This window comes from Sinocyclocheilus grahami, unplaced genomic scaffold (genome assembly GCF_001515645.1).
Source record: "Sinocyclocheilus grahami isolate Dianchi unplaced genomic scaffold, SAMN03320097.WGS_v1.1 scaffold30.1, whole genome shotgun sequence".
NCBI classification, from domain to species: Eukaryota; Metazoa; Chordata; class Actinopteri; order Cypriniformes; family Cyprinidae; genus Sinocyclocheilus; species Sinocyclocheilus grahami.
In genome coordinates, this window is record NW_015505209.1 from 56,092 (window position 1) to 80,907 (window position 24,816).

Sequence of the window (24,816 nt, forward strand, 5' to 3'; positions counted from 1 at the left end):
TTGGTTGCAAGTACTAAAAAGTCTCTGGACCATTTACATAAAAGCTTTGGGAAATAAAACAAACCAGTTTTGAATTTGAAACAACACACTTTTTATTGGGTAACTGCATTTGAAATGCACTTAGAAGAAGGTATCATATGCTAAAAGATAGGCATCATTATACAAGTAGAGTTTTCCATCAACTGGATTGTAGTTCAGATTGGCTATTCCAGCAGAAACCTTCTCAAAAGGCAAAGAAAGAGTGTTTATCTCTTGACCAGTGGTTGTATCGAAAGCATAAAACACCTCTTCTTGGTAAGTATTAACAAAGCGTGTAGCATACAAGACCCCGCACATCATAAACGTGCTGGTGACGGACCTCTTAAAGAGTTGCGTCTTCCAGGTATGAGTAATATTGAGCGCTAGTGGGTCTAAACGGCTCACAACAATGTTGCCGTGATTCTCCTCAGTGGCGTATATCACCCACATGGCATCTTGATCAGCCTCCAGGTCGATATCGGTCCAATCACGACAGCTGTAGTAGCAGAAAGGGAACTTGTTGTCGATTCCGGCACCATCCAGTTTCACACGCTTGGTTACTTTTGTTGTAATGTTGAAGCTGCAGATTTCAGCGGTGCTGTAGCATTGGTAAAATACAGTATTGTCATACAGAATAGTGCCAGAGCCCTGAACAGCATTTTTGTCGCTGTACGATGATGCTATCTGTTCATCCTTGTAGTTCCTGTTGGCCATGAAATCTTCATATGAGTTGTACATTCTGATTGTGTTGCCGTACTTGTGTCCGCTCACTAGACAGTGTTCCCAATAGCGTTTTTTACTGCTTAGCTGGGCATCACGGCCCCAAGCACCTGAAATATAGGACTTGCTGATGGAATTGAGCTTGGTGATACTTGGAGAACTTATTCTGGTCATGATGCGCTGATGACAAGTACCTGCAAAATTTAGTAACACTTTTTTTATTTTGTTAGAACCTTTTTGGATCTTCTTAATTCAGAAAATGGCATTTGAAAACAATTATATTCCTTAAAAGTTTCTATATCCTACCTTCAGAAAAATCATTTTAAAAAATCAGTAATGTACGTACTTCTGAAATCATTTGGTATGGTCTTGCAACTCTGTGCACGGTTGTTGAGGTCACGTAACCTCTTCTTCATGGTCTCTAGGTTGAAGAAATCATCTTTGTACATCCTCTGGACATCATTTTTTGCCTTATTTAACTGAGAACAACAGATGGTCTCATTAAATTGGACACCTATTTTTTATATTGTTGAGATGTTTGTTGTCGTCTCTAATTCGAGATAGATTTGAAAGAAAGGAGTTTAGAGAAATATTTGTGATCATGTGTTGCAATGTCTACCTCACTGAGTAGATTATGTGTCTCTTTGTTGGAGTTCTGCATGTGTGTTTCATTGACAGATTGATGGATATCCTCAAGTTCCTGGTTCAGCTGTCGCAGATGAAGTGCGCTGTACAGTCCACTTGTGTGCAGGTAACCAAATGTTTTCAGACGGGCTGAGATGTTCTGAAGAGTGGCTTCCATCATAGGCAGTTCTGCATTTGTGTTCCTCAGCTGGAAGTCACTTCAGAAAGTTAACTGATATTCTTCTCAATTGTAATGAACATCATTTGAAAATCAATACTGTGTCAATTTAGTTTTAATTGTCATTAGAAGCTTAATCGATACCTTACCTTTTCCTCAAACTCATTCAGTTTGTCCTCACAAATCTGGACCTGTCTTGTGACTTCCATAAACTGTAGAGTGGGGAATGTCCAGATAGAGCTGTTTATTTTACACAAACATGAATCAGTCTTCTGTTGACCTGGAACTCTCTGAGCCTCGACAGTCCCCTTATGTACAAACATAATTAGATTATTGTATCATACATACGTTCTCTCATATTTTCTCTCAGAATCATTATTTTTTAGTTGTCGGAATGCTGGAAACTTGTGATCTTATTCAAGACAGAGAAACTTACGATAAATGCGAGGAGCAGCAGGAAGACAAACATAATGTCCAAATGGGCAGAAAGATTAGAGATCTACTTGAAATCACCACACAAGCACTAAGATGTTGCAATTTTAGCTATGCAAATTAGCATTTTTGTGGGGCTGTTGAAGAGGATGTGAAAATTGCACATATGTCTCATTTCTGAAATTCCGGAAGAAATTTAGTTGAGAAATGAGAGAAAATTCAACCACAAATACTTCCCTAAAAAATTGTACCACCCCAGGTCATCATAAATTTTATGCAGATACCTGCAATTTTATTAGCAAATTGGTTTCAGTATTGTATCATCCTATTGAAACGACCGGAATAAAGGAAACACAGTCTCTTAGTAATATTTCACTTTTTCACTCATGTCAGTACAATATTATAAAATATATATGAAAATGCATGTACACTATATGGACAAAAGTATTGGGACACCCTCTTCTAATGAACAGGTTTGACTACTTCAGTCATTTTCATGAGTACAAATCTTAATTTTAAAGAATATAATGATATTCTAGGGAATTGTGTGCTTTTAATTTTATAGCAACAGTTTGGACAGGACCCTTTTCTATTCTAACATGACAATGCCTCTATGTATATGGCAAGGTTCAAAAAGAAATTACTGACTATGTCATTGTCCTTTGGGAAGGTGAACCTTCTGCCCAGTCTGAGGTTCTGAATGCTCTGGTCTAGGTTTTCATTAAGGCTATATCAATATTTTGGTGCATTGAGCTTTTCTTCTACTCTGATGAGTCCTTCAGTCCCTAACGCTGAAAAACAGCCCCACAGCAAGAGGCTGCTACCAGCACACTTTACTTTATACTCTGCAGGTGATGAGCAGAGCTGGCTTGGAATTGAAGTTCATCAGACCAGAGAGTCTTGTTTCTCAGAGTCTGAGGGTCTGAGAGTTTGGCCACACTGCCATAAAGCCCAGATTTTTTTTTTTTACCTCAGGACTTGGTTTTTTGCTCTGATATGCATTATCAGCTGTTAGACCTTTTATTAAGACGTGTGCTTTTCCAAATCATACCCATTCAATTGAATTTGCCACAGGTTAACTCCACTCGAAGTGTAGTACAAGCTATATGAATGCAACAGATAATGGTATGGATACTTATGCAATGGAATCATTTAAGTTTTTTTTATTTTTAATACATTTGCAAAGTCTCTGTTTTTTGCTTTACCATTATGGTGTATGGACTGTAGATTGATACAGTAAGGCACTGTGTATATATATATATACACACACACACACACACACAATATTAACAAAAATCATAATCTCATTCAAAATATTTGCAGGATCAGATGATGAACTTCCTCATTTTGCAATTTCTCTCATGTCAGCAGAAACATTCAGCTCACTAACAAATCCTGGGTTTTTGGCTTTAAACCTGAGCTTCTATCTTTCTGCAAAGCAAACTGTTCTTTATTTCCAAGGCTACAGGATACTGTCCTGTCCTGTCTCAAACATGAGTCAGTCAAACATATTCATTTTGATGGTTGTCATTCCTCTAATTCTCTCACAGGTAAAATTGAACTGTCCATTATTTTTATTTAACATTATTACTGACAGTATTTTTCAATATTCTTTTATATATTACAATTTTTAAGGTGTAATTTTGCTTGCATGTTGGATTTACTGTTATTTTGTGTTCACAGTCAGCGAGAGGAAAGGACTGCGTGTGTGAGCTACAAAATTCTGATCCTGCTTTCCCTGAGAATAAACTCAATAATGTTGAGTTCACAGCAACACAATGCACTGAGAACATCACTTCAGAAAAGGTAGAAACAAAATATGGCAAAATATACTATTGTGATGTTTAGGGTTGCAAAGCAGGGATGTATGATAAAACATTTTTTATAATTGCAGAATAATTCTTTACAAATGTATTACTGATGCTAAATTTCTTATTCAATTGTTACCTACGTAATCAGATGACAGAGATTGACAGGCTGGTGTTGGGTCTACAACACCGTATCCGACAGCTTCTGGACAATGTATTCATGCTGGAAAAAGAAGACAATGGAAATCTGTATGCAGCCGTGTCTCTACGCATTATTGAATTAGAGTTAGACGAGATTCAAGACCTTCTGGACAAACTCAACAGAACCACTAACAATTACCAGCAGCTGAGTGTAAAGGCTGCTACGGAGGTAAATTTATATTTATATATATTGTGCATTGAATTTATTTAATATACGAGTTTCACAATTTGAGTTGAATTACTGAAATAAATGAACTTTTCCACGACATTCTAATTTATTGAGATGCACCTGTATATTATATTTAATTAGAATAGGAAATGAGTTTGTGACGCAGTATGTTATGCTAAGAGTAAAATAATTCCTCACCAACACTCAGTCACATACATTTGCATTCATAAGAAGATTCATTGTTTCATAGTCACTTTAGGTGTTGTAGAAAATGATAATGCTATTAAATTGATAATGTATTAAATACATATTTCCTTGAATATTTATAAGATTTTAATTCATGCTTTTTTATTCTTTTCTGCAAAGTTTCATGATATGATAATGCTTGAAATGCATTACATTAAAGAAAATATTTAATTTAAAAAAATGTAATATAAAACTTTAAGTTAAATGAATATTTAATTAAATGTAATCAAATTTAAATGAAATTGAATTGATATATATATAAATACATCACATCAAGAAAACTATTAATATTTATATTATAATTAATTCAATACTTCTTAAACAGAGATTTTTACATGGATTATGTGCACTTTGCTAATTCTTATGTAAACCTTTCTACAGCTTCAGGATATGGAGGAAACAATGACAGAGCTGGAGAACTTTGACCACACGCAGGTGATGGTGAAACAGCGGGAGAACCAGCATATTAAGAGGGATCTGGAACGGTGCAAAGAAGAGTTCAACAGTACATCACCAGCCCCAACATTTTCCCCAGGTATGCATAAACTAGTTTATCATAATTACGTGACCACAGCTAAAACGTTAAAGTATTAGACTTGCATTTTTGCTTCTGTCTTTTTAGGTCACTGTGGTCTGAGCCGCATGGTCAATGTATCGGGACCAAAAACATATTCCCTCACAGTGTATGGAACGTCCTACTCTTTTGGTGCTTGGGGTCGAGATGCAAATCCTGCTCCAGGAGACGAGAACAAGTACTGGCTGGTGGTGCTGACAAGTAGTAATGCATATGGCAACTTTATCCGCCAGTACAATAGTTTGAGTACTACTATATTAGGTATAGGACCAACGGATACATACATATCAAGCTCCAATCCCACAACAAACACAATTCAGGGGTCAAACATGGTCATGTACGCCAATGCTTTCTACTATAACTGTTACAACACATATTACGTCTGTCAGTTCAACTTGACGACTCGTGCTGTCAGTACTGTGGCTTTGCCTAGTGATACAGGTTACAATAGCAAGTTTCCATTTGGACACCTCGGCACAACATACAGCTATACTGATATGGATTTTGCCACAGATGAATCTGGCGTCTATGTTATATATGCAACCACAAGCAACTTCGGAAATGTGATTATCACTAAAGTCGAGACTAGTAACCCACCAGTTTTGAACCAAACATGGTCCACTTCTCTTCACAAAAAGACTGTGACAAACACCTTCATGGTGTGCGGTGTGCTTTATGCTACTCGTTACCTGGACAAAGAAATAGAAGAGATCTTTTACTCTTATGACACCAAGACTAACGAAGAGCGATATGATTTGAGAATTCACATTAAGAAGATGCAAACTAATATTATGTATATGAATTATGACCCCAGAGATCATTTGCTGTACGTCTACAGTGATGCCTACATTGTGACATATGAAATCATGTTTTAGAAAGTTGATTAATATCTTTTATTCACCAATAATGTTACATATTTATGTTTTTAAATGGAAAAGCATTGACTTATCATTCATTTTGTCCCAATAAGGTGGAATCCATTTAATAATTGGAATTAAAATTTACACTCAATAAGTTATTATTGCATACTGTTTTATAATGTATTACAATGCTGAGGTGCAGATAATTGCCACTATTGGCAATAAGTAATGAGCAGAATATCCTGCTATTTTAATATAGTATAAATAACTATTTGCACTTAGTGTAAATAGCATATCACAAAACAAATACTGCTATTTTCACTTAGTGTAAATAGCATCTATCGCTAAGAAAATATGCTACCAACCCCCCCCCCCCTTTAACTCGTTTAAATTTACGAGTTGAACGCAGATGAACGCCATTACAAAGTCGTTATTACAATTGGGAAACTCGAAATTTTCACCTGAATGCGCATGCGCACACTCTGGTTCTGATTTTGGGACTTCCAAACCACATGACAGCGAAAAGAAAGGACAGCCTGCTGAGCAAAAAGTCATATTTTAATACTGCACGCAAACACAAGATGTTGCAAACATTATATAAAGCAACACTGCGGTGAGATTGTGAGGCAAGACATTTGTTTTACTTTACTCATGGACCTGCCAAATGTGTCCACAGAGATAAGATAACACATCCTCTCTTATTTCTTAATTTGTCGTTTTTCACATTAAACTTGTAGGTTTAAAAATAGGTGCGGTAATGTCAGAGAGTCAGAAGGTCAAAAGTAAATGTTTGGTATAAAGAACTACTATTAACCTAAACCAAAAACATATTGCTAATTGCTAAACAAATAGCAAAGCATAAAAAGAAGCATTTTATAAGCAGTGATCTAAAATGCCCATTTAGGGTGAAATTTGACTGTTAATGTAAAATTACCAATTTTATTGTATTTTGTACAGTATGTATAAAAGTGCTAAATGTGCGAAACCTTTAAACTTGAGAAGTTGCAAGTCACTCTGTTGCAAGAGATGACCTGCTCCACCCAAAGAAATCTTCTCTCTTACTTTCATCAGATATTTAACCATAATGATATAGCTTTTAAACTCTGCTGCTGCCACAAAAGTTGTTTAAGGTTATAAGGTCCCTTTGCTTCTTTAGAGATGAGTCAGTCCTATATATTCATTTTGATGATTGTCATCCTATTCAGTTTCTTGCAGGTAAGAAAGATAAAGTCATTTTATCAATTATCATCAATTATTATTGATACCTTATTTTATAGTACTGTGTCTAATATATTGTTATAGAGAGTGCATATATTGGTTTTTAATTCTTTAATTTGATCATTTAATTTCCTGTGATTCGTTCACCACAGTCAGCGACAGGTAAAGAATGTATGTGCGATCTGAAAAATTTAGATCCTCTATTTCCTAAAGATGAACTAACAAAAGTAGAGACCACCGCCTTGAAATGCATAAGGAGCATCACTTCAGAAAAGGTAAATTTTTTTATTTAAACATGTTTCTTTATATTTCATTCAAATGATTTTTAAATAGTTTTAGTAAATTCAATCAAATTAAATTAATAATGTAAATGTATTTATCTGCAGATGACAGACTTAGACAGACTTGTGTTGGGTCTACAACAACGTATCAAGCAACTAGAGGACAATGTGGTCGAGCTAGAAAAAGAAAACAGCAATCTGTATGCAGCCGTGTCTCTGCGCATCATTGAGTTAGAGTTTGCCGAAATACAGGACCTCCTCAACAAACTCAACAGGACCACCGACGATTACCATCATCTCAATGTACAGGCTGCAGCTCAGGTGACTAACTGTACAGAAAAAGTTCTTAAAATTATAAACAAACCCATAGAATCATTGCAATGTAAAGTATAATCACACAAAACAAAAATCAAATAATTTAAATCGTAAATGTAAATAAACACAAACACAAAAAAGTTATGTTCAAATAGAGGTGAGATATAAAACAATGTAAAAAAAAGTGCCATTTTAAATAATATGTTAATATGAATTATTATGCCTTTAATAATTAGTGTTATCTAAATTGACATAATAAAGGATGGGACGTTTTTTCTGTTTTTGTTCATTACTCATTTTTTTAATTGCCTAAATTCTTTTTATTTTCTCCCTTTTTCTTAAAGCTCGAAGATATGAAGGACACAATGGTGGAGTTGGAGAAGTTTGACAAAATGCGAGTGATTAAAAAGAATCGAGAGAACCAAATCAAGAAGAACTTGGAACAGTGCAAAGAAGAGCTCAAGGCTTCATCACCACCTCCTACAGTTTCCCCAGGTACGCTAAATACCTCAAAAGCCTTTTTTCTCCATTATAAGTCACTAGTGTTAAGTAAAAAATATTGTCTTTCCGATAAACCGTGATCTTCGTTTGTTCAATCTCAATATCGATTACCAGTATTTCCTGCTCTGCCTGTTAGCAGGGTTGCGAATCTACGGCACAGCTGCTGAATATAAAGCCACGTGATAAAAGAAGTTACACTTTACCCCAATTTGCAGTAGAAGTTGAACGTCATGCTATAAGAAGAGTGTGTATCACAAATAATGGCTATTGAGTTTTCTTCCCAAGTAACACTCTAAAACATACTGTTTAGACCAGTACAGTTCAATTCACAAACTATCATATGTTATTTTACTGAATCAGACATATACGGCACAACTAGTGTGGCCTGATTCAGGAACAAATGATTCTTTCGAGCCAGTCCTGTTGATTAATCGTTCAAAATGACTGACAATCTTATGTGTCAAAAAATAGCAATTGAACTGCATGCATAGCGTTATTAATATTAAGCAATTTAACAATTTTGCTTTGTAGCAAGTTTGACATTATAGCTGAAATGTGCTCAGAATGAATCAGAATTGAGAGCTTAATTGTGAATCAGAATGAAATCAAATCAGAAAATGTGCTTTAATACCCAAAAGAAATGTTCCTGTTGTACAACATACTGTTTAGACCAGTACAGTTCAATTCACAAACTATCATATGTTATTTTACTGAATCAGACATATACGGCACAACTAGTGTGGCCTGATTCAGGAACAAATGATTCTTTCGAGCCAGTCCTGTTGATTAATCGTTCAAAATGACTGACAATCTTATGTGTCAAAAAATAGCAATTGAACTGCATGCATAGCGTTATTAATATTAAGCAATTTAACAATTTTGCTTTGTAGCAAGTTTGAAAATCCCTGTATAATTTATAGCCGTGAGAAAGTTTCTTATATATGTAAGCAAAACAGACATTATAGCTGAAATGTGCTCAGAATGAATCAGAATTGAGAGCTTAATTGTGAATCAGAATGAAATCAAATCAGAAAATGTGCTTTAATACCCAAAAGAAATGTTCCTGTTGTAGATTTTTATTCTTCTGTGTTTTCAGGACGCTGTGGTCTCGGTCAAATGGTCAATGTGGCAGGACCTAGAACATCTTCCCTCACACCATACGGCACCTCCTACCCTTATGGTGCTTGGGGTCGAGATGTGAAGCCCGCTCGAGGAGACGAGAACAAGTACTGGCTGGTGGGGCTGACAACTAGTAATGTATTTGGCCACTATGTCCGCCAGTACAGCACCTTGAGTACTCTTTTATTAGGTATAGGACCAAAAGATACATACATATCAAGCTCCAATCCCACAACAAACACAATTCAGGGGTCAAACATGGTCATGTACGCCAATGCACTCTACTATAACTGTTACAACAAATACTCTGTCTGTCAGTTCAACATGACGACTCGTGCTATCAGTACTGTGGCTTTGCCTAGTGATACAGGTTACAACAGCAAGTTTCCATTTGCACACCTCGGCACAACATACAGCTATACTGATATGGATTTTGTCACAGATGAATCTGGCGTCTATGTTATATATGCAACCACTAGCAACTTCGGAAATGTGATTATCACTAAAGTCGAAACTAGTAACCCACCAGTTTTCAACCAAACATGGTTCACTTCTCTTCACAAAAAGACTGCAACAAACACCTTCATGGTGTGCGGTGTGCTTTATGCTACTCGTTACCTGGACAAAGAAATAGAAGAGATCTTTTACTCTTATGACACCAAAACCAACAAAGAGCGATATGATTTGAAAATAAATATCAAGAAGATGAAGACTAACATTGAGCATCTTAACTATGACCCCAGAGATCATTTGCTGTATGTCTACAGTGACGCCTACATTGTAACTTATGAGCTCGTCTTTCAGTAAAGCCCTGTTCACACCAAGAACGATAACTATAAAAATAACAATATTAGCGTCCACACCAGCGAACAATATTGACTGTTTATTCTAAGTGCACATGCGTCTTCCGCTTTAAATTCTCAAGCTCATTATAGCAGGAGGGATTCTGATTGGCTGTCGATGTTTTTATCTTTCATCAGCTGGAAAAAATTGTTCTGAAAGTGATTCCAATTATATCGTTTCTCTGTGCCTTTATCGTTATAGCTGTGGTGTGGACTCTGCAATTCTTTAATACTAAGAACTATATCTTTATCATTATCTTTATAGTTATTGTCCTTGGTGTGAACGGACCTTAAGTCTCCAATGGCTTGATTTGAGACAAGGGAAATTGGCTGAATCCTATTTTACATACTGTCTGCACTAGATTAAAATTGCTGCTTCACAAATGATTGTATGTTGAACAAAGTATCCCAAAGGTAAAGTATATAAAGCTTTTAAGACTTAGCAACATGCAAAAACAAACAAGCGGACTGTGTTATCATAACAATTTTATGATACTATGGCCAATTACTAGTTTCCTATTTTACAGTAATTTCAAAAGTACTTTCCTATCACCAGTGAAATATGTATATTTACTGTAAATAAATATTTTACATATTTTAAATGCCAGAACTGCTTGTTTTGTGGAGGAAAAGTGTGTGTTTTTATGTACTACCCATTGTGGTTAATAAAATAAAATATGAATGAAATGTTACTGTTGCTGGATAACCTACAAACCCAGATACAGAACATGCTTACATTATACATATGCGAATTTCAAATATTAAATACAAATTGCAAACTTTTCACATATTAACCTTGTTTTACTTATTTACTTTCTATATTTTCATTGTAATGTATTCAGTCATTTCAGTTAAAAGTAGTCTTACCTGTGAAGGTGCTCAAATTACTCTGAGTGAAGTTTCAAGTAGCTACTTGAAATTATGTTTTCAGTACTCTGTGGCAGGACAGTTTGACATGCTACAATTGCTACGTAAAAAGCTGAATTTTTTTTTAATGTTGAATATTTTATAACAATTATTTATATAACATTTGTTTAATATCATCGCTTTAACATTGATATGATTACGTTAAGATGCCTTATATTGATGTCACAGATTACTATTCTATATTCTACTGTCCCTTTAAATAATTACCGATTCATATAATCGTGAATCTAAAATAATCTTCTATTACGGGTCATACAATGTACGAGCATGGAGCTCTGGAACTTTTCTGCTCACCTGAATGTGCATGCACGCAGCTGCACTGGTGGGTTCCCAACGTTTTTTATGCACAAATCACTCTGCAGGTCATAAGATTGTAATAAAACTATTACCGCATAAATACTAAACTGAAATAATCAGGCATGTGATATTCTGAGCTGGCAAATTAAAAGGCCTTCTCTTTGCAGCGATGTCAGATACGATAATGACCATCAAGTGACATGATGACGTTGCATTTTGGCACTTGCCAGTATGTTAATGTTAATCTGTTAACTGTAGTACTGAAATAAATTGTAGAGTTTGCAGTACAGTAATTAGTAAAGTTGTAGAAAAGGTGAGTTTAAAAAAAGACACTGACAGTCAGAGAAGTGCAGCATAAGCACATTTATTGTAATGACAAAATGAGTCAAAATGTTTAATCTGACTTAAGCACTTTAAAAGTCTCACAATCACATAATGAAATAGTGAAAAGCTTTAGTTTAACCACTAAAGCTTTTTCTCAAAAATATTTTGAGATTTTTCAGCATGCTGTGAAATATGGACTTTGGATTGCATATTTTTTATTAGCTGCGTATGAAAGGCCCTCAGTTGAAGGTGTTATATGCTAACAGATAGCCATCATTATACATGTAAAGTCTCCTGTCAACTGGATTGTAGTTAAGATTGGCTATTCCAGCAGAAACCTTCTCAAAAGGCAAAGAAAGAGTGTTTATCTCTTGACCAGTGGTTGTATCGAAAGCATAAAACACCTCTTCTTGGTAAGTATTAACAAAGCGTGTAGCATACAAGACCCCGCACATCATGAACGTGCTGGTGACGGACCTCTTAAAGAGTTGCGTCTTCCAGGTATGAGTAATATTGAGCGCTAGTGGGTCTAAACGGCTCACAACAATGTTGCCGTGATTCTCCTCAGTGGCGTATATCACCCACACGGCATCTTGATCAGCCTCCAGGTCGATATCGGTCCAATCACGACAGCTGTAGTAGCAGAAAGGGAACTTGTTGTCGATTCCGGCACCAACTAGTTGTACACGCTTGCTTGCTTGTGTTGTAATGTTGAAGCTGCAGATTTCAGCGGTGCTGTAGCACTGATAAAATACAGTATTGTCATACAGAATAGTGCCAGAGCCCTGAACAGCATTTTTGTGGCTGTAGGATGGTGCGATGTACTCGTCTTTGTAGTTCTTGCTGGCCATGAAATCTTCATATGAGTTGTACATCCTGATTGTGTTGCCATGCTTGTGTCCGCTCACTAGACTGTGTTCCCAATAGCGTTCGTTGCTGTCCCGTTTGGCTTCGCGACCCCAAGCACCTGAGATATAGGACTTGCTGAAGGAATTGAGCTTGGTGACAACTGGAGAACTTATGATGGACATAATACGCTGATGACAAGTACCTGCAAGTGGAGTCATAAGGATTTGTCATACATTTAAGTTAAGCATTTTACTGCCTATATCATGAAAAAACTATCAAACCAATCCTCAAAACCCTTGGTTTCTCCCCTCACTGAGAGTTGTGTACTTACTTCTGAAGTCTTCAGGTATAGTTTTACAGGTTTGCACTCGGTTGTTGAGGTCACGTAGCCTCGATTTCATTGTCTCTAGATTGAAGATATTCTTTTTGTACATGTTCTCAACTTCCTTCCTTGCATTAGTCAACTGAGAGGAACACAAATGATATAATGGTCAACATATCTTTGAATACATTTTTGTTTTCCATTTTTACCAGCTTAGTCTTTTGTCATCTTCAATTCATCTTCATAGAACTTCAATGATGAGTAAACCATAATCAAAAGATATTTTCTGTCACTTGATTTTTTTGGAAATCAATGCAGACTAAACATGAGCTTCGTGGAACAGAAGCTCATGAAACAAAATCAGTGTTTTTCACACTGATGACAAAACTTTAATCATGTGGCTTTTCAGAAGACTTGTTATTTTTAAATAAAACTACAAAAAAAAATTCAGGAATTGAAATAAAGCTAAATAAATTCAAATATAAATATTATATGAAAAACCTAAGCTTTAAATGAGAAATGTTAACTGAAATAAAGCTAAATATAAATATTTGAGAAAAGAAATTATGAAAGAAAAAATTATTGAAACTGAAAAAAGCTCATTCAAAATATTAATACATGCTATAATAGTATATAAATAATACTAAAATAACACTTTTTTAATGTTGTTTGGATATTTTTGGGAGACCTATGCTTTTTTGGATATTTTTTGAAGAGCTACCTCCTTGAGAAGGTCATTTGTCTCTTTGCTGGGGCTTTTCTTGTGAGCATCTCTGGCAGTATAATAGATTTCGTCAAGTTCCTCAGTCAGCTGTTGCAGGTGAAGGCTGTTGTACAGGCCGTTTGTGTTCAGATATTCGAAACGTGTCATGCGGGTTTTGATGTTCTTCAGAGTGAGTTCCATCTTAGGCAGTCGTACATTACTGTCCTTTATCTGAAAGTTACACCGCAAATGAGGTCATTGCAATTATCTGATTTCAAGAATGAATCTACATGAATTCGAAGAATCTCACCTTTTTATGAAATTGTAGAAGGTTTTCCTCACAGGTCTGGAGATGTTTTTGAACTCCCTCAAACCTCACCGCAGGAAAAGCCCAGATAGAGCTGCTCAGTTTACACACACAGGAATCATCCTTCTGTTCACCTTGAATTCTCTGAGCTTCGACAGTCACCTGATTTACACACAAACACAAATACTGTACACACATGATAGCGGACACAATTCACAAACTATTCCTTGCAGTTTTGCCGTTTAATGATATTTAAGCAATTATATGATGACTTTGAATGCATGAGTTACATTTTGAATACATTCTTATCACTTCATTTTATTGTAGTAAAGACAAAGAATTACTTTACAAAATTATCTTGAAAATTGTTACCTTTAGTATCGCTTTCGGGAGTAAAATAAAGTGATCCATTATATAACTGAAGCAATATGTACAATCAATAAATTAAGCATAATAAATATAAATATATAAATGAACAATAACTCAGCATAAATATTGTAGAAAAACAATGGGACTTACTATGACTGTGAAGACCAACAGGTACGACAGCATGATGAGCAAATGGCCCGAAAGATTAAAAGTTCTGCTTTAAACAGCACAAATATTTTGATGTTGCAAACACTACATGAAGTATTACAAAAGGCCAAACTAATGTCGAAACTTAGCTAGCAAACAATACAATTTTCCATTATTCATCGCCAGCCAAAGGTGTCCACAGAGATAAGATGAAGATTGCAAAAGACCCTACCTGCTCCACCCAAAATAAATGAAGAAATCAGACTCCGTTTTCATCAGATATTTCTCCGTAATGACATGGCTTTAAAACTCTGCTTCTGCCAAACGAAGTTGTTTATTCTGATGTTTGGCTCCCGTTTGTACCTTCAGACATGAGTCGGTCTAACATATTCATTTTGATGATCATCATCCCTCTAACTTTCTTTCAGGTAAGATAAAATCCTTTTACAATGAACAATTTTTGACTTTTTGAAATTGTCTCATATATTGAGAGCACATAAATTGTCCGTTTTTCAGGGTGCTAGTTGTTTAATTTCCTATGATTTGGTCATTACAGTCAGTGAGAGGGAAGGAATGTGTGTGCGATCTAAAAAATTCAGATCCTGCTTTCCCTGAGCAAAAACTAACGAAAGTAGAAACCATATCTGCACAATGCATTGGGAGCATCACTTCAGAAAGGGTAATTTTTTTTCCTAATTTTATCTTGTTCGAATTAGTTGTTCAAAAAATACATTAATTGCATTTTAAATCTAATTAAATTAATAATGCAAATTTAAATATCTGCAGATGACAGACTTGGACAGACTTGTGTTGGGTCTACAACAACGTATCAAGCAACTAGAAGAGAATGTGCTCATGCTGGAAAAGGAGGATGACAGGAATCTTTATGGGGCCGTGTCTCTGCGCATCATTGAGTTAGAGTTTGCCGAAATACAGGACCTCCTCAACAAACTCAACAGGACCACCGACGATTACCATCATCTCAATGTGCAGGCTGCAGCTCAGGTGAGTTGCTGTACAATAGCACTTATTATTGTAAATCTTATTTATTTATTGCTTCTTTTGTTGATGTACACTAAGAAAAAAATTCCTCTGAGGAAATGTAATTGGCTCTTTTTTTAACGTATATTCAAATAGCGCTGGGTGATATACCGGTTCAAACAGTAAACTGGTTTGAATTACCCACACGGTATAAATAAAAAAAATTAAATAAAAAACGCATACTGGTACAAATGGCTAAGCAGCAAAAAAGAGCATCATGAATTGAGGGATCCCTGTTAATTGCATACACTTCTGACAATTTGGAGAACTTTTAGAACTATTAATAGCACACAACTAATTCTTTAACTGGGCAAATAAACCAACTGTGAACGGTGGTTAACAGAAGTCAGAGATGCTGATGACAAATGCAAAGAGGAGAAAATACTGTGGCTGGCAGAGCAAACTCTGTTCATGATGCATGACACATTGGAAGAAAATCCTAAATACTGAATTAGGGGAGGGGGTTTATATGAACTGATATATATGATATTTTTTTATCTCCATATAAAGGCACAGCCCAGGAAAAACGGTGACCGAAAGAGTACTGAAACCGCCAGAATCCTACAAAAAAAAAACATGATACAGATTGTTGGACAAACCGTCCAGCAGCACTATTAAAACCACCTAGTTTTATTAGGCACATTTGTTTTCTTAAAAATAACACTTTACATATACTTTATATAATACACAGCACTAGTAAAATAAATAAACGGTTCTAATATAAAATTTAAAAAAATCAGAACAACTACATCGCAATAAATACTTTCTAAGAAAAATATTAAATAACAACAATTAAAAATATTGCAAAAAGCAAATAAAATGAAACATGTATATATTGTATTTAAAAAAAACGAAATAAAGCAAATAGGGCATACACATAAATATATATAATATAATAAGTATACATTAAAAATGTAAGTGATCTTTTTTTGAAAGCTTGAAGATATGAAGGACACAATGGCAGAGCTGGAGAAGTTTGACAACATGCAGGTGATAAAGAAGGATCGGGAGAACCAGCGTGTTAAAAGGGACCTGGAACAGTGCAAAAATGAGCTCAAGGCTACATTACCACCTCCTATAGTTCCCCCAGGTACACTAAAGATCCCAATAGTCCCTTAACTCAAGCTTCCAGAGCATTTGCATTATTACCCAGCTTAAGAAATGCTCAAGACTTTTAGTTCTGTTTTTCTTCTGTGTTTTCAGGACACTGTGGTCTGGGTGAAATGGTCGGTGTGGGGGGACCTAGAACGTATTCCATCACGGTATACAGCACCTCCTACCCTTATGGTGCTTGGGGTCGAGATGCAAAACCTGCTCCAGGAGACGAGAACAAGTACTGGCTGGTTTCCAGAGCATTTGCATTATTACCCAGCTTAAGAAATGCTCAAGACTTTTAGTTCTGTTTTTCTTCTGTGTTTTCAGGACACTGTGGTCTGGGTGAAATGGTCGGTGTGGGGGGACCTAGAACGTATTCCATCACGGTATACAGCACCTCCTACCCTTATGGTGCTTGGGGTCGAGATGCAAAACCTGCTCCAGGAGACGAGAACAAGTACTGGCTGGTGGTGCTGACAAGTAGTAATGTATATGGCTACTATGTCCGCCAGTACAGCACCTTGAGTACTCTTTTATTAGGTATAGGACCAAAAGATACATACATATCAAGCTCCAATCCCACAACAAACACAATTCAGGGGTCAAACATGGTCATGTATGCCAATGCACTCTACTATAACTGTTACAACACATATTATGTCTGTCAGTTCAACTTGACGACTCGTGCTGTCAGTACTGTGGCTTTGCCTAGTGATACAGGTTACAACAGCAAGTTTCCATTTGGACACCTCGGCACAACATACAGCTATACTGATATGGATTTTGCCACAGATGAATCAGGCATTTATGTCATATACGCAACCACAAGCAATTTTGGAAATGTGGTTATCACTAAAATTGAGACTAGTAACCCACCAGTTTTGGGCCAAACTTGGAAAACGTCTTTGTACAAAACGACTGCAACAAACACCTTCATGGTGTGCGGTGTGCTTTATGCTACTCGTTACCTGGACAAAGAAACAGAACAGATCTTTTACTCTTATGACACCAAAACAAAGGAAGAGCACTTTGATTTGAAAATTAATATTAAGAAGATGCAGACTAATATTGAGTATCTTAACTATGACCCCAGAGATCATTTGTTGTATGCCTACAGCGATGCCTACATTGTAACTTATGAGCTTGTATTTAAGTAATTTTCCAATGACTTGATTCAAGACATGAGAATATGGCTGCATCCTATTTCACATACTGTCTGTACTGTATTGTATGCCAGGTTAGAATTTGTTATCTTATGCTAAAAACAGTATTCCAAAGAAACCCACATAGTACAGTACATAGCAATTTTTCAGTGTGTATTATTTGCAGGGGTTTTAAACATATGAACTCAAATAACTTTAAAATAATGAATTTAGATGCTAATGCAAGAAAATAAATCTATTAGTTGCTAATTTATTGGTTTTTACAAACAGATTACAACAATTTTAAGGGGTATATAGAATCAAGTTTATACAATTTTGTTGTATACATATGATGACTTGTGTCCTATCTTGCCATACATTCAAAATTCTGTACTTTCACCATCACCAGTGAAGTATGTACTTTTACTTTATAGAAGTATGTGAATTGAATTCCAGCCTATGTTGTTGTTTTTTCGCTATGCACACATCTTTAAATGCTTAGCTTTGTTACGTGAGGTGAAGAAAAATTCGCAAATTTAATTTCTTCAAATAAATTACAGTAGTTTATACAATGAGTGTATTTAATTACTTCTGTAAACAAATTACAGTACATACATTTTTAAAAAATCAAGTTTTGTTAAATCGACAAAACGTCATTATTACATAAGTCACTTTAAAAGTCAAAATTATGAGATAAAGTAATAGTTATGGCAAAGGATAATTGTGACATAAAGAGCTGAAACTGAGATTGCTGAAAGTCAAAATTGTGAGATAAAAAGACATTATGGCATAAAATGACATACTTTTTGTCAAATTTATGATATAAATTATTTTATATGAATTTTATCTGTTATATTTGTCATTATTTTGACTTTTTGTCCCCATTTGTCATAATTTTGTCTTTTTATCTCATAATTATTACTATCTCATAATTTCAGCTTTTTATCTAATAATTATGACTTGTCATAATGGTTAATTTTGTCGACTTAGTATCTCATAGTTTTAACTTCTTATGTCACAATTATGATTTACCAAAGCATTATTTTTCTCCTATGTGGCAGAAATAAACCTCCACGAAAGCGACTTAAAACTATACATATATTTTTTTATATATTATTTGTGTTCATTGCGAGTCGATACCAATTAAGCTACAAGAAAATAAAACAAAAGCCCTTATAATTTTTGTATATCCATTTTTATTTGTTGCACGTTCAGTTTTTTTAGTACACAGACAGTGACAGCTTGTATATAGATGTACATACATCATAAACACATTAGTTTTTGTAGTTTTCTTATGGTAAAGCAGGTTAAGAGTGACACTTGCTGTATTTTAGACCTATTTGTAACAACTAGCCCCCATCCAAAAAATAAACACAGACAACTTATTGCTTAATATAAAACAATGGCTAACTGTAACAATTGTAATCATATTATTAGTATTAATAATACTCATTGAATCCTCACAAGAATAGATGCAACACGTGGTTAAATAAGAACTACTGTATTATAAAAAGAAGAACTCAAAGGAAATCCTAAGTTTAACAGTTCCACATGACAAGGCTAGTGGTACGGACCTATTTTTAGATTTATGCCCTAAAAACAGCGAATATCTACAGCATAGAACATAGACTGAGAAGGAGAAGGGTGCAAGGGAAGGCAGGTGTGGCAGGTCAAACTGGTGTGAGCCCTGATTTAAGAAAAGGTGATATGGGGCCACATTGACAATACTGTACAGCACTTCCAAAGGACATTATACATTCAGGGCCCCCAGGCAGAGATCAGGGATCAGGAAAAAGTGCACCTTTGAAAGGTGGGCATGCTCTTTATCTCTTAATAAGAGCTAACGACTGCATACTTCAGACAGGAAATCAAGAAAAACGACACAAACACAAGGTTGCATTATCAAAACTCATGCAAATCAATACTGGGGAAGAACGAGTGTTTGTCCATTGTCTTTAGGGAGGAAACCCGTCTATATTTTGTGTTTGACTTTCACCCTCCTGCTTTGAACACCCTCCTTTCGTTCCTCCTCTCCCTCTCTTTCCTCTGTCACATTCACTGTTTATTCCATATCACGCATTCATTTTTCTCTTTGTACAGTATCTACAGTACTGCGCCCAGCTTTGCACAGAGTGAGGTCGATCACGATGCGTTGCCTGGGTCGATAGCCCTTTAGGGGCGACTGGAAGTGTCTGTGAGGGGCGGGGCACCTTGTGTTTTGGGGGTGGGATTTGCCCTACATTCCGAGCTTGGAGCATCATGCTCCAGAAAGCCCCGGCCCTTACAGACAAACATGCAGGAAACACCCCTGAAAAGTCGTAATTGTGCACTTCCTGTTCGAGGAAGCCGCAGAAAAGCTGACATTCAATAAGACAGAAAAGCGTGAGTGTGGAATGGAAAGCCAACGGTTGCTCCGCCCTCATAAGTACCACGTTAACTGCGTCGGCCAATCAGATCTCAGCTCATGTCAGTCACCTCTGGAACTTGATTCGAATGATTTGTTCGTTCATTAGTTTACTCATTTGTTGGCTCATTTGTACATTCATTCGTTCATTTATTTCTTTTATTTGTGCAATTGTTTAGGTGGGGTTTTTCTCCCAAAATTTTGTGCAGTTTGTGTACATAAATCAATAGATTTTTAAGTCCATACTTGGAAAAATCTAATGATTTATGTACACAAACGGCACACATTTTTTTACAGACTTTGATGACACATTTCCAGTTATTAAAATTGCAAATCTAGAATTTTTTTTATATAACACTATACTTTGTGTTATATTACCTTGGCTGCTGCTATGTAGGTATTTCAAACAAAACGGGAAGTGAAAAGGGAGTGACGTCAAACTTGACATAATTTTCTCTTCTGACACCATAATCAATCTCTTCATTTTTTCCATATTTGTAACGTCGTAGAAACACTATTGTTTTTTTTTTTGTTTTTTGCTATTGGAGCAAATGGGAACACAAAACATATATTTGTAGTTTCCATTCACCACTTTAGAAATTGATCAAACTATAATGAAAATGTGGAAATGTGACAAGGGTCACAAAAAATAAGTAAATGTGAATCTACAGATCTATAGTAAATTATGAAATAAGCATGCACTGAATATGGATCGATTCTAATGCATATAAATCTTTCAGTGTTGTTTATATGCTAGTTGCATGCAAGTACATGAATTGTGTGTGTGTGTGTGTGTGTGTGTGTATATATATATATATATATATATATATATATAAATATATATATGCACCCAAAAGCTCTGTTACCTTGCAGAACCCAGCCCTCATTGGGAAATGTATATGTGTGCATTTGTATCAGTAGCTTTGGTATATTCTTGGTGTGGGGCTGGGTGCTGTAAGGGAAGCGTGAAGCCTTGATTCTGTTCCGCTAACGCACAAAATGCAAACTCTATCACACAGGCTCTGCCTCAGTCGACGGTTCCGGTTTGGTTTGGGTCAGAAGCTGATTGTCTATAAAAAAGGAGACCATACAGAACCGATCCCAGGCAAAGCCACTTTCATATGACAGAGAGTGCACACTAAAAGGGTACTAGGTATGTCGTACTTAATGAAGTGAGACTTGATTTGAAAGTGCACTTGATTGTATTAGTGCTTAATGTTAAAGGAATGGTAAAATGAAGCATTCTAAGATGAAAAAAGACCTTTTGAGGCAAGTCAGTGGCAAGTCAAGTCATACAACTTCTGTTCCTACTTTAATGGAGAAAAACAGTTCAAAAGCATTGTTCATGCTTTAATAACATTTTAAATTACAAAACCAATCATAGTATCAAATAATGCAAAAAACTCTATCAAAAAGCGATTCTTTCTTACAGTATGTGGTGATACATACCCTCCAAATGACTGAATGAGCTGAGATGATTAGCCGAAAGCTACTGTTTACTGGTTAAGAGATTTTCGCCCTCTTCGACTATACAGTCACTTTGCTTTCGCTCAAAATTTAGAGGGAGAGCTACAAATGTCACTTATAAATCACTCTCTGCTTTAAGAACCCTCCTTTCTTTTACTTTGTTTCATGCTGTTCCTCAAGACCAACCCCTTCTACCTGCGATCCATCAGTTTCTCCTCAAAGACTGTCATAGGACAGGAATGAGTGAGAGCAGGGGCTGATGGGACTTGTAGTTTTGTCTTAGGAGGAGGTGAAGGCCGGAGGCAGCGAGCAAAGGGTGCAGAATACTGACATGTAGAGCGTTAAGTAACCGCGTTACAAAGTTGGGGGGAAACTAAACACTGTTTTGTAGGGGAAAAGGACAGCAAGTCTTTATTTTACAGGGTAAAGGAATAGTTCAGCTCGAAAAGAAAACCTCATACTAAGGTTCTTCTAAACCTGTATGGCTGTATTTCTTCTGTGGAGCACAAAAGATGTTCAGCAGAACGTCCAAGCTGCTCTCTTCCATACCATGGAAGTGGATGGGGACCAAGTGCTGTCATGCTCAAGTATAATAAAAGTGGTTTACATGACCTGTGCATGACATTTCAGGTCTTCTAAAGCTAATTCACATTAAAAAAAATTAAAAAAGTTGTTATCCTCTGATATTCAGTTGTGGTTACCATTCACTTTCATTATATGGGAAATAGCTGCTTGGACTATATACATCTCATTTTGTGTTCTACAGAAGAAATCAAGTCATGGGTTTCTAAAGACATCTGGGTAAGTAAATGATGGTAATTTTTGTTATTTTTGAGTCAACTGTTCCTTTAAGATGGCTAACACTGAAAAACTGAGAGAAAATGACATAGAAAATGGCTGAGAAAGAAAGAATGAAAGCAATATGAGACCTCCATTCTTCTCACGCCCTCCTTCCACGTCCCGTCTCTCTAAATGTGTGTGTGTGAGACAGTGCAAGAGGGTTCAGCAGGACACTTCCATGGTGTGGCTGACCTGCCCGACGGCCTCACTGCTATCTGAGTGCGTGCATGCGCGGTTGCGAGAACCATCCACAGAGCCGGCGCTGGTCAGAGAGGCCGTTCGCGAGCGAACAAGACGGGTCATACTGGCCGAAGGCACTGAGAGAAACACAGAGAAGGAGAGATAGAGATTTCATATCCACAGGGAAATTTGTCCGGGCTGCATGATGTGTTGCAGAGGAGGCAGGGATGACATGCTTGAACGTTAATAATTTCAGCCTCAAGCTGATAACATTCCACTGCGAATACTTCAGAATGACTCAAATCCAACTTAAATAGCCAACCAGAATCTTTACGTATATATATATATATATATATATATATATATATATATCTAAATACCCTTGTTTTCAGTGTAAAAAAAATATAATTTTCTTAATCAGTATTTTTCTTCTTTATCTAAACATCCTTAAACAAAAAATAATAATTTAAGTACAATTGTGTAGAAATAAGAATTCCCTTTACTCCATTAGAAATTTCCCTCTTGTTAAGAATAAACTTCAAAAAAGTTTGTGAGATTCTGCACACATATACACACTGATAAAACCATTTTTCCCCCCATGGTGTAAATAAAACAAATGTTTTAGAAAAAAAATACTATTTCAGTCTTTCTACTTTATCACTTTAGTTTTTTTTTATTTATTCAGTGTGCTACTTGTCATTTCTTTGTAGTTAATTGTGAAACTTACTTGCAATTTCTGAGTGAAAACTCAGTACTCAAATAGTGTTTCTACACTATTTTTTCAATTGTTTAATGGATGTTTAGATATTTGTATGCAAAACAAGGCAAAAATACTGTAATTGAATTAACACTTGTTCCAATGATACTTAGTTTTTGAAACAAGAAAATACTGTATAAAAATATACAAATATTATAAATATGTAAATAAATAAAATATAGAAATACTTTTTTAAAAAACAATCATTCAAATATAAAAGATCTTACAGCCTACAAGTGCTGTCTTAGAGGGGAGGTGTCTGAAAAAGAATGCATTAAACAGCACGTTTCATAACTTTTTAATATAATTCTAAGCTAAAAAGAAAAAAAATTGCATTTCATGCCATATATTCATTTACTATATTTTGTTTTCAATGGTACCGTTTCAAATAACTGCCATGCAGAGAGCATGAGAGCGCATTCAAAGCACATTTTTCCTTCAGAGGAAAAATCACTGATCAATAAAGTAAATAATGAATGAATGGAAATATCAGTCTGGGAAGAATAAATACAGAAATTAAACAATGCCAAACAAGGGATTAGAAGACTAAATGTGTCATCTAAATGAGGAAGAGGGCAGGCGTGAACAGGAAGCAGGAAGTACCTGGCCCCCCACTCATTCTCCGATCCTTCATATAAGCAACTGAGAAGGGGCAGGAAAATACACATAGGGTACAGATTATACCAAATACAACACCTCCACACATACACACACTTATTTGCTTGCATACACTCACAATTCTCTCATCATGGGAAATAGACACACATGGGAGAAAGGACACACTGAACATACTGGATCGGTTTACATTTGGCAGAGAAAGAATCATCAATTGAACTGATTTGGGGTTCTGATTTACCCAGAAACATTAACATTGTTACATTGTTAACTTACTGTAACCCATTCCCTGCAGGAAGTACTTGAAAGCCTCTGTGAGTTTTCCAGGCTGTAGGATTCAAAACATTTAACATAGTTTAATTGTTAAACTAGTGTTTGACAAGCTTTAAATGAATAATTATGCGGTTTAATAAATTAAAATATTTGATTTTAAGGACATTTTATTTACATTTGTACAATAAACAATTTTCACCATTGTAATACTATCAGAGACTAATCTGAGATCAGACACGTCAAGCAGTCTCACCTGTGTAATTTGAGGCATTCCACCTGAATCAGCCATCTGAAATGAATCAAATGTTTTTAACAAATTATTTCTGAAATTTGATGTGCTAAAATGTTTTAAGTTTGGCTTCTGTTTCAACAGTATGTCTGTTCGCTTGCCTTTAGGAATGTGGTGTTGGTTGGATCCAGTTTAGAGTTGCACTCAACCTAGGAGTAGAACACATTTATACTGTATTTTATAAACGTTTGTGAACATATAGATATATATCAAGGCATTTACATAGCAGTACATGAGCAGACGGAGAAAATGAAACCAGTTCTTCAGAAGGTATTTGAATGATGGGTAGTAAGATGGATGGTGTGATGGAGGGAGAAGAGAGTGTGTGTGTGTGTGTATATATATATATATATATATATATA

General features: G+C 35.7%; 6 protein-coding genes across 11 annotated transcripts in view; 3 read left to right on the top strand and 3 right to left on the bottom strand.

Moving 5' to 3' along the window:
• Positions 1 to 102: 102 nt before the first annotated feature.
• On the bottom strand, positions 103 to 2,018 carry olfm4l2 (olfactomedin 4-like 2). The gene is made up of 5 exons (XM_016259643.1): positions 1,977 to 2,018; positions 1,690 to 1,848; positions 1,358 to 1,570; positions 1,085 to 1,217; positions 103 to 932 (listed from the first exon to the last, which is right to left on the bottom strand). Exons 1-5 carry the CDS (start codon positions 2,007 to 2,009, stop codon positions 121 to 123), a joined length of 1,350 nt encoding a protein of 449 aa, XP_016115129.1. The 5' UTR covers positions 2,010 to 2,018; the 3' UTR covers positions 103 to 120.
• A 1,432-nt stretch (positions 2,019 to 3,450) lies between these two features.
• Positions 3,451 to 5,867, top strand: LOC107573200 (olfactomedin-4-like). The gene is made up of 5 exons (XM_016259649.1): positions 3,451 to 3,522; positions 3,656 to 3,778; positions 3,932 to 4,150; positions 4,778 to 4,931; positions 5,019 to 5,867. Exons 1-5 carry the CDS (start codon positions 3,466 to 3,468, stop codon positions 5,843 to 5,845), a joined length of 1,380 nt encoding a protein of 459 aa, XP_016115135.1. The 5' UTR covers positions 3,451 to 3,465; the 3' UTR covers positions 5,846 to 5,867.
• Positions 5,868 to 6,587: 720 nt separating this feature from the next.
• Positions 6,588 to 10,124, top strand: LOC107572953 (olfactomedin-4-like). Its single transcript, XM_016259394.1, has 5 exons — positions 6,588 to 6,605; positions 7,201 to 7,323; positions 7,435 to 7,650; positions 7,989 to 8,139; positions 9,242 to 10,124. The coding sequence occupies exons 1-5, from the start codon at positions 6,588 to 6,590 to the stop codon at positions 10,069 to 10,071; spliced, it is 1,338 nt and encodes a 445-aa protein (XP_016114880.1). The 3' UTR covers positions 10,072 to 10,124.
• A 1,721-nt stretch (positions 10,125 to 11,845) lies between these two features.
• On the bottom strand, positions 11,846 to 14,387 carry LOC107571908 (olfactomedin-4-like). Its single transcript, XM_016258292.1, has 5 exons — positions 14,355 to 14,387; positions 13,839 to 13,997; positions 13,547 to 13,759; positions 12,835 to 12,967; positions 11,846 to 12,705 (listed from the first exon to the last, which is right to left on the bottom strand). The coding sequence occupies exons 1-5, from the start codon at positions 14,385 to 14,387 to the stop codon at positions 11,894 to 11,896; spliced, it is 1,350 nt and encodes a 449-aa protein (XP_016113778.1). The 3' UTR covers positions 11,846 to 11,893.
• A 315-nt stretch (positions 14,388 to 14,702) lies between these two features.
• Positions 14,703 to 17,813, top strand: LOC107571915 (olfactomedin-4-like). The gene is made up of 5 exons (XM_016258303.1): positions 14,703 to 14,779; positions 14,908 to 15,030; positions 15,138 to 15,356; positions 16,329 to 16,482; positions 16,815 to 17,813. The coding sequence occupies exons 1-5, from the start codon at positions 14,723 to 14,725 to the stop codon at positions 17,642 to 17,644; spliced, it is 1,383 nt and encodes a 460-aa protein (XP_016113789.1). The 5' UTR covers positions 14,703 to 14,722; the 3' UTR covers positions 17,645 to 17,813.
• Positions 17,814 to 20,523: 2,710 nt separating this feature from the next.
• Positions 20,524 to 24,816, bottom strand: part of ndrg4 (NDRG family member 4) — a 26,185-nt gene continuing 21,892 nt past the window's right edge. For 4 of the 6 annotated variants that reach the window (XM_016258313.1, XM_016258327.1, XM_016258335.1 and 1 more), the window contains 5 exons: positions 24,556 to 24,603; positions 24,419 to 24,454; positions 24,169 to 24,220; positions 23,881 to 23,919; positions 20,524 to 22,657 (listed from right to left, as the gene is read on the bottom strand). In XM_016258313.1, the coding sequence (XP_016113799.1) occupies positions 22,503 to 22,657; positions 23,881 to 23,919; positions 24,169 to 24,220; positions 24,419 to 24,454; positions 24,556 to 24,603 (330 nt within the window). In that variant the 3' untranslated portion in view covers positions 20,524 to 22,502. The remainder of the gene's footprint in view (positions 22,658 to 23,880; positions 23,920 to 24,168; positions 24,221 to 24,418; positions 24,455 to 24,555; positions 24,604 to 24,816) is intronic. The other 2 variants (XM_016258320.1, XM_016258348.1) reach the window with 1 other exon arrangement.

Coding starts and splice junctions, on each gene's coding strand:
- olfm4l2 (XM_016259643.1), bottom strand. CDS start 2,009: ATGTTTGTCTTCCTGCTGCTCCTCGCATTTATC. Junction 1,849..1,976: donor TGCTGCTCCTCGCATTTATC/GTAAGTTTCTCT, acceptor TTTGTACATAAG/GGGACTGTCGAGGCTCAGAG. Junction 1,218..1,357: donor CACATAATCTACTCAGTGAG/GTAGACATTGCA, acceptor TGTTGTTCTCAG/TTAAATAAGGCAAAAAATGA.
- LOC107573200 (XM_016259649.1), top strand. CDS start 3,466: ATGAGTCAGTCAAACATATTCATTTTGATGGTTGTCATTCCTCTAATT. Junction 3,523..3,655: donor TTCCTCTAATTCTCTCACAG/GTAAAATTGAAC, acceptor TTGTGTTCACAG/TCAGCGAGAGGAAAGGACTG. Junction 4,151..4,777: donor GTGTAAAGGCTGCTACGGAG/GTAAATTTATAT, acceptor ACCTTTCTACAG/CTTCAGGATATGGAGGAAAC.
- LOC107572953 (XM_016259394.1), top strand. Junction 7,324..7,434: donor GGAGCATCACTTCAGAAAAG/GTAAATTTTTTT, acceptor ATTTATCTGCAG/ATGACAGACTTAGACAGACT. Junction 7,651..7,988: donor ATGTACAGGCTGCAGCTCAG/GTGACTAACTGT, acceptor TTTTTCTTAAAG/CTCGAAGATATGAAGGACAC.
- LOC107571908 (XM_016258292.1), bottom strand. CDS start 14,387: ATGCTGTCGTACCTGTTGGTCTTCACAGTCATA. Junction 13,998..14,354: donor TGTTGGTCTTCACAGTCATA/GTAAGTCCCATT, acceptor TGTGTAAATCAG/GTGACTGTCGAAGCTCAGAG. Junction 12,706..12,834: donor TATACCTGAAGACTTCAGAA/GTAAGTACACAA, acceptor CTCCACTTGCAG/GTACTTGTCATCAGCGTATT.
- LOC107571915 (XM_016258303.1), top strand. CDS start 14,723: ATGAGTCGGTCTAACATATTCATTTTGATGATCATCATCCCTCTAACT. Junction 14,780..14,907: donor TCCCTCTAACTTTCTTTCAG/GTAAGATAAAAT, acceptor TGGTCATTACAG/TCAGTGAGAGGGAAGGAATG. Junction 16,483..16,814: donor ACCTCCTATAGTTCCCCCAG/GTACACTAAAGA, acceptor CTGTGTTTTCAG/GACACTGTGGTCTGGGTGAA.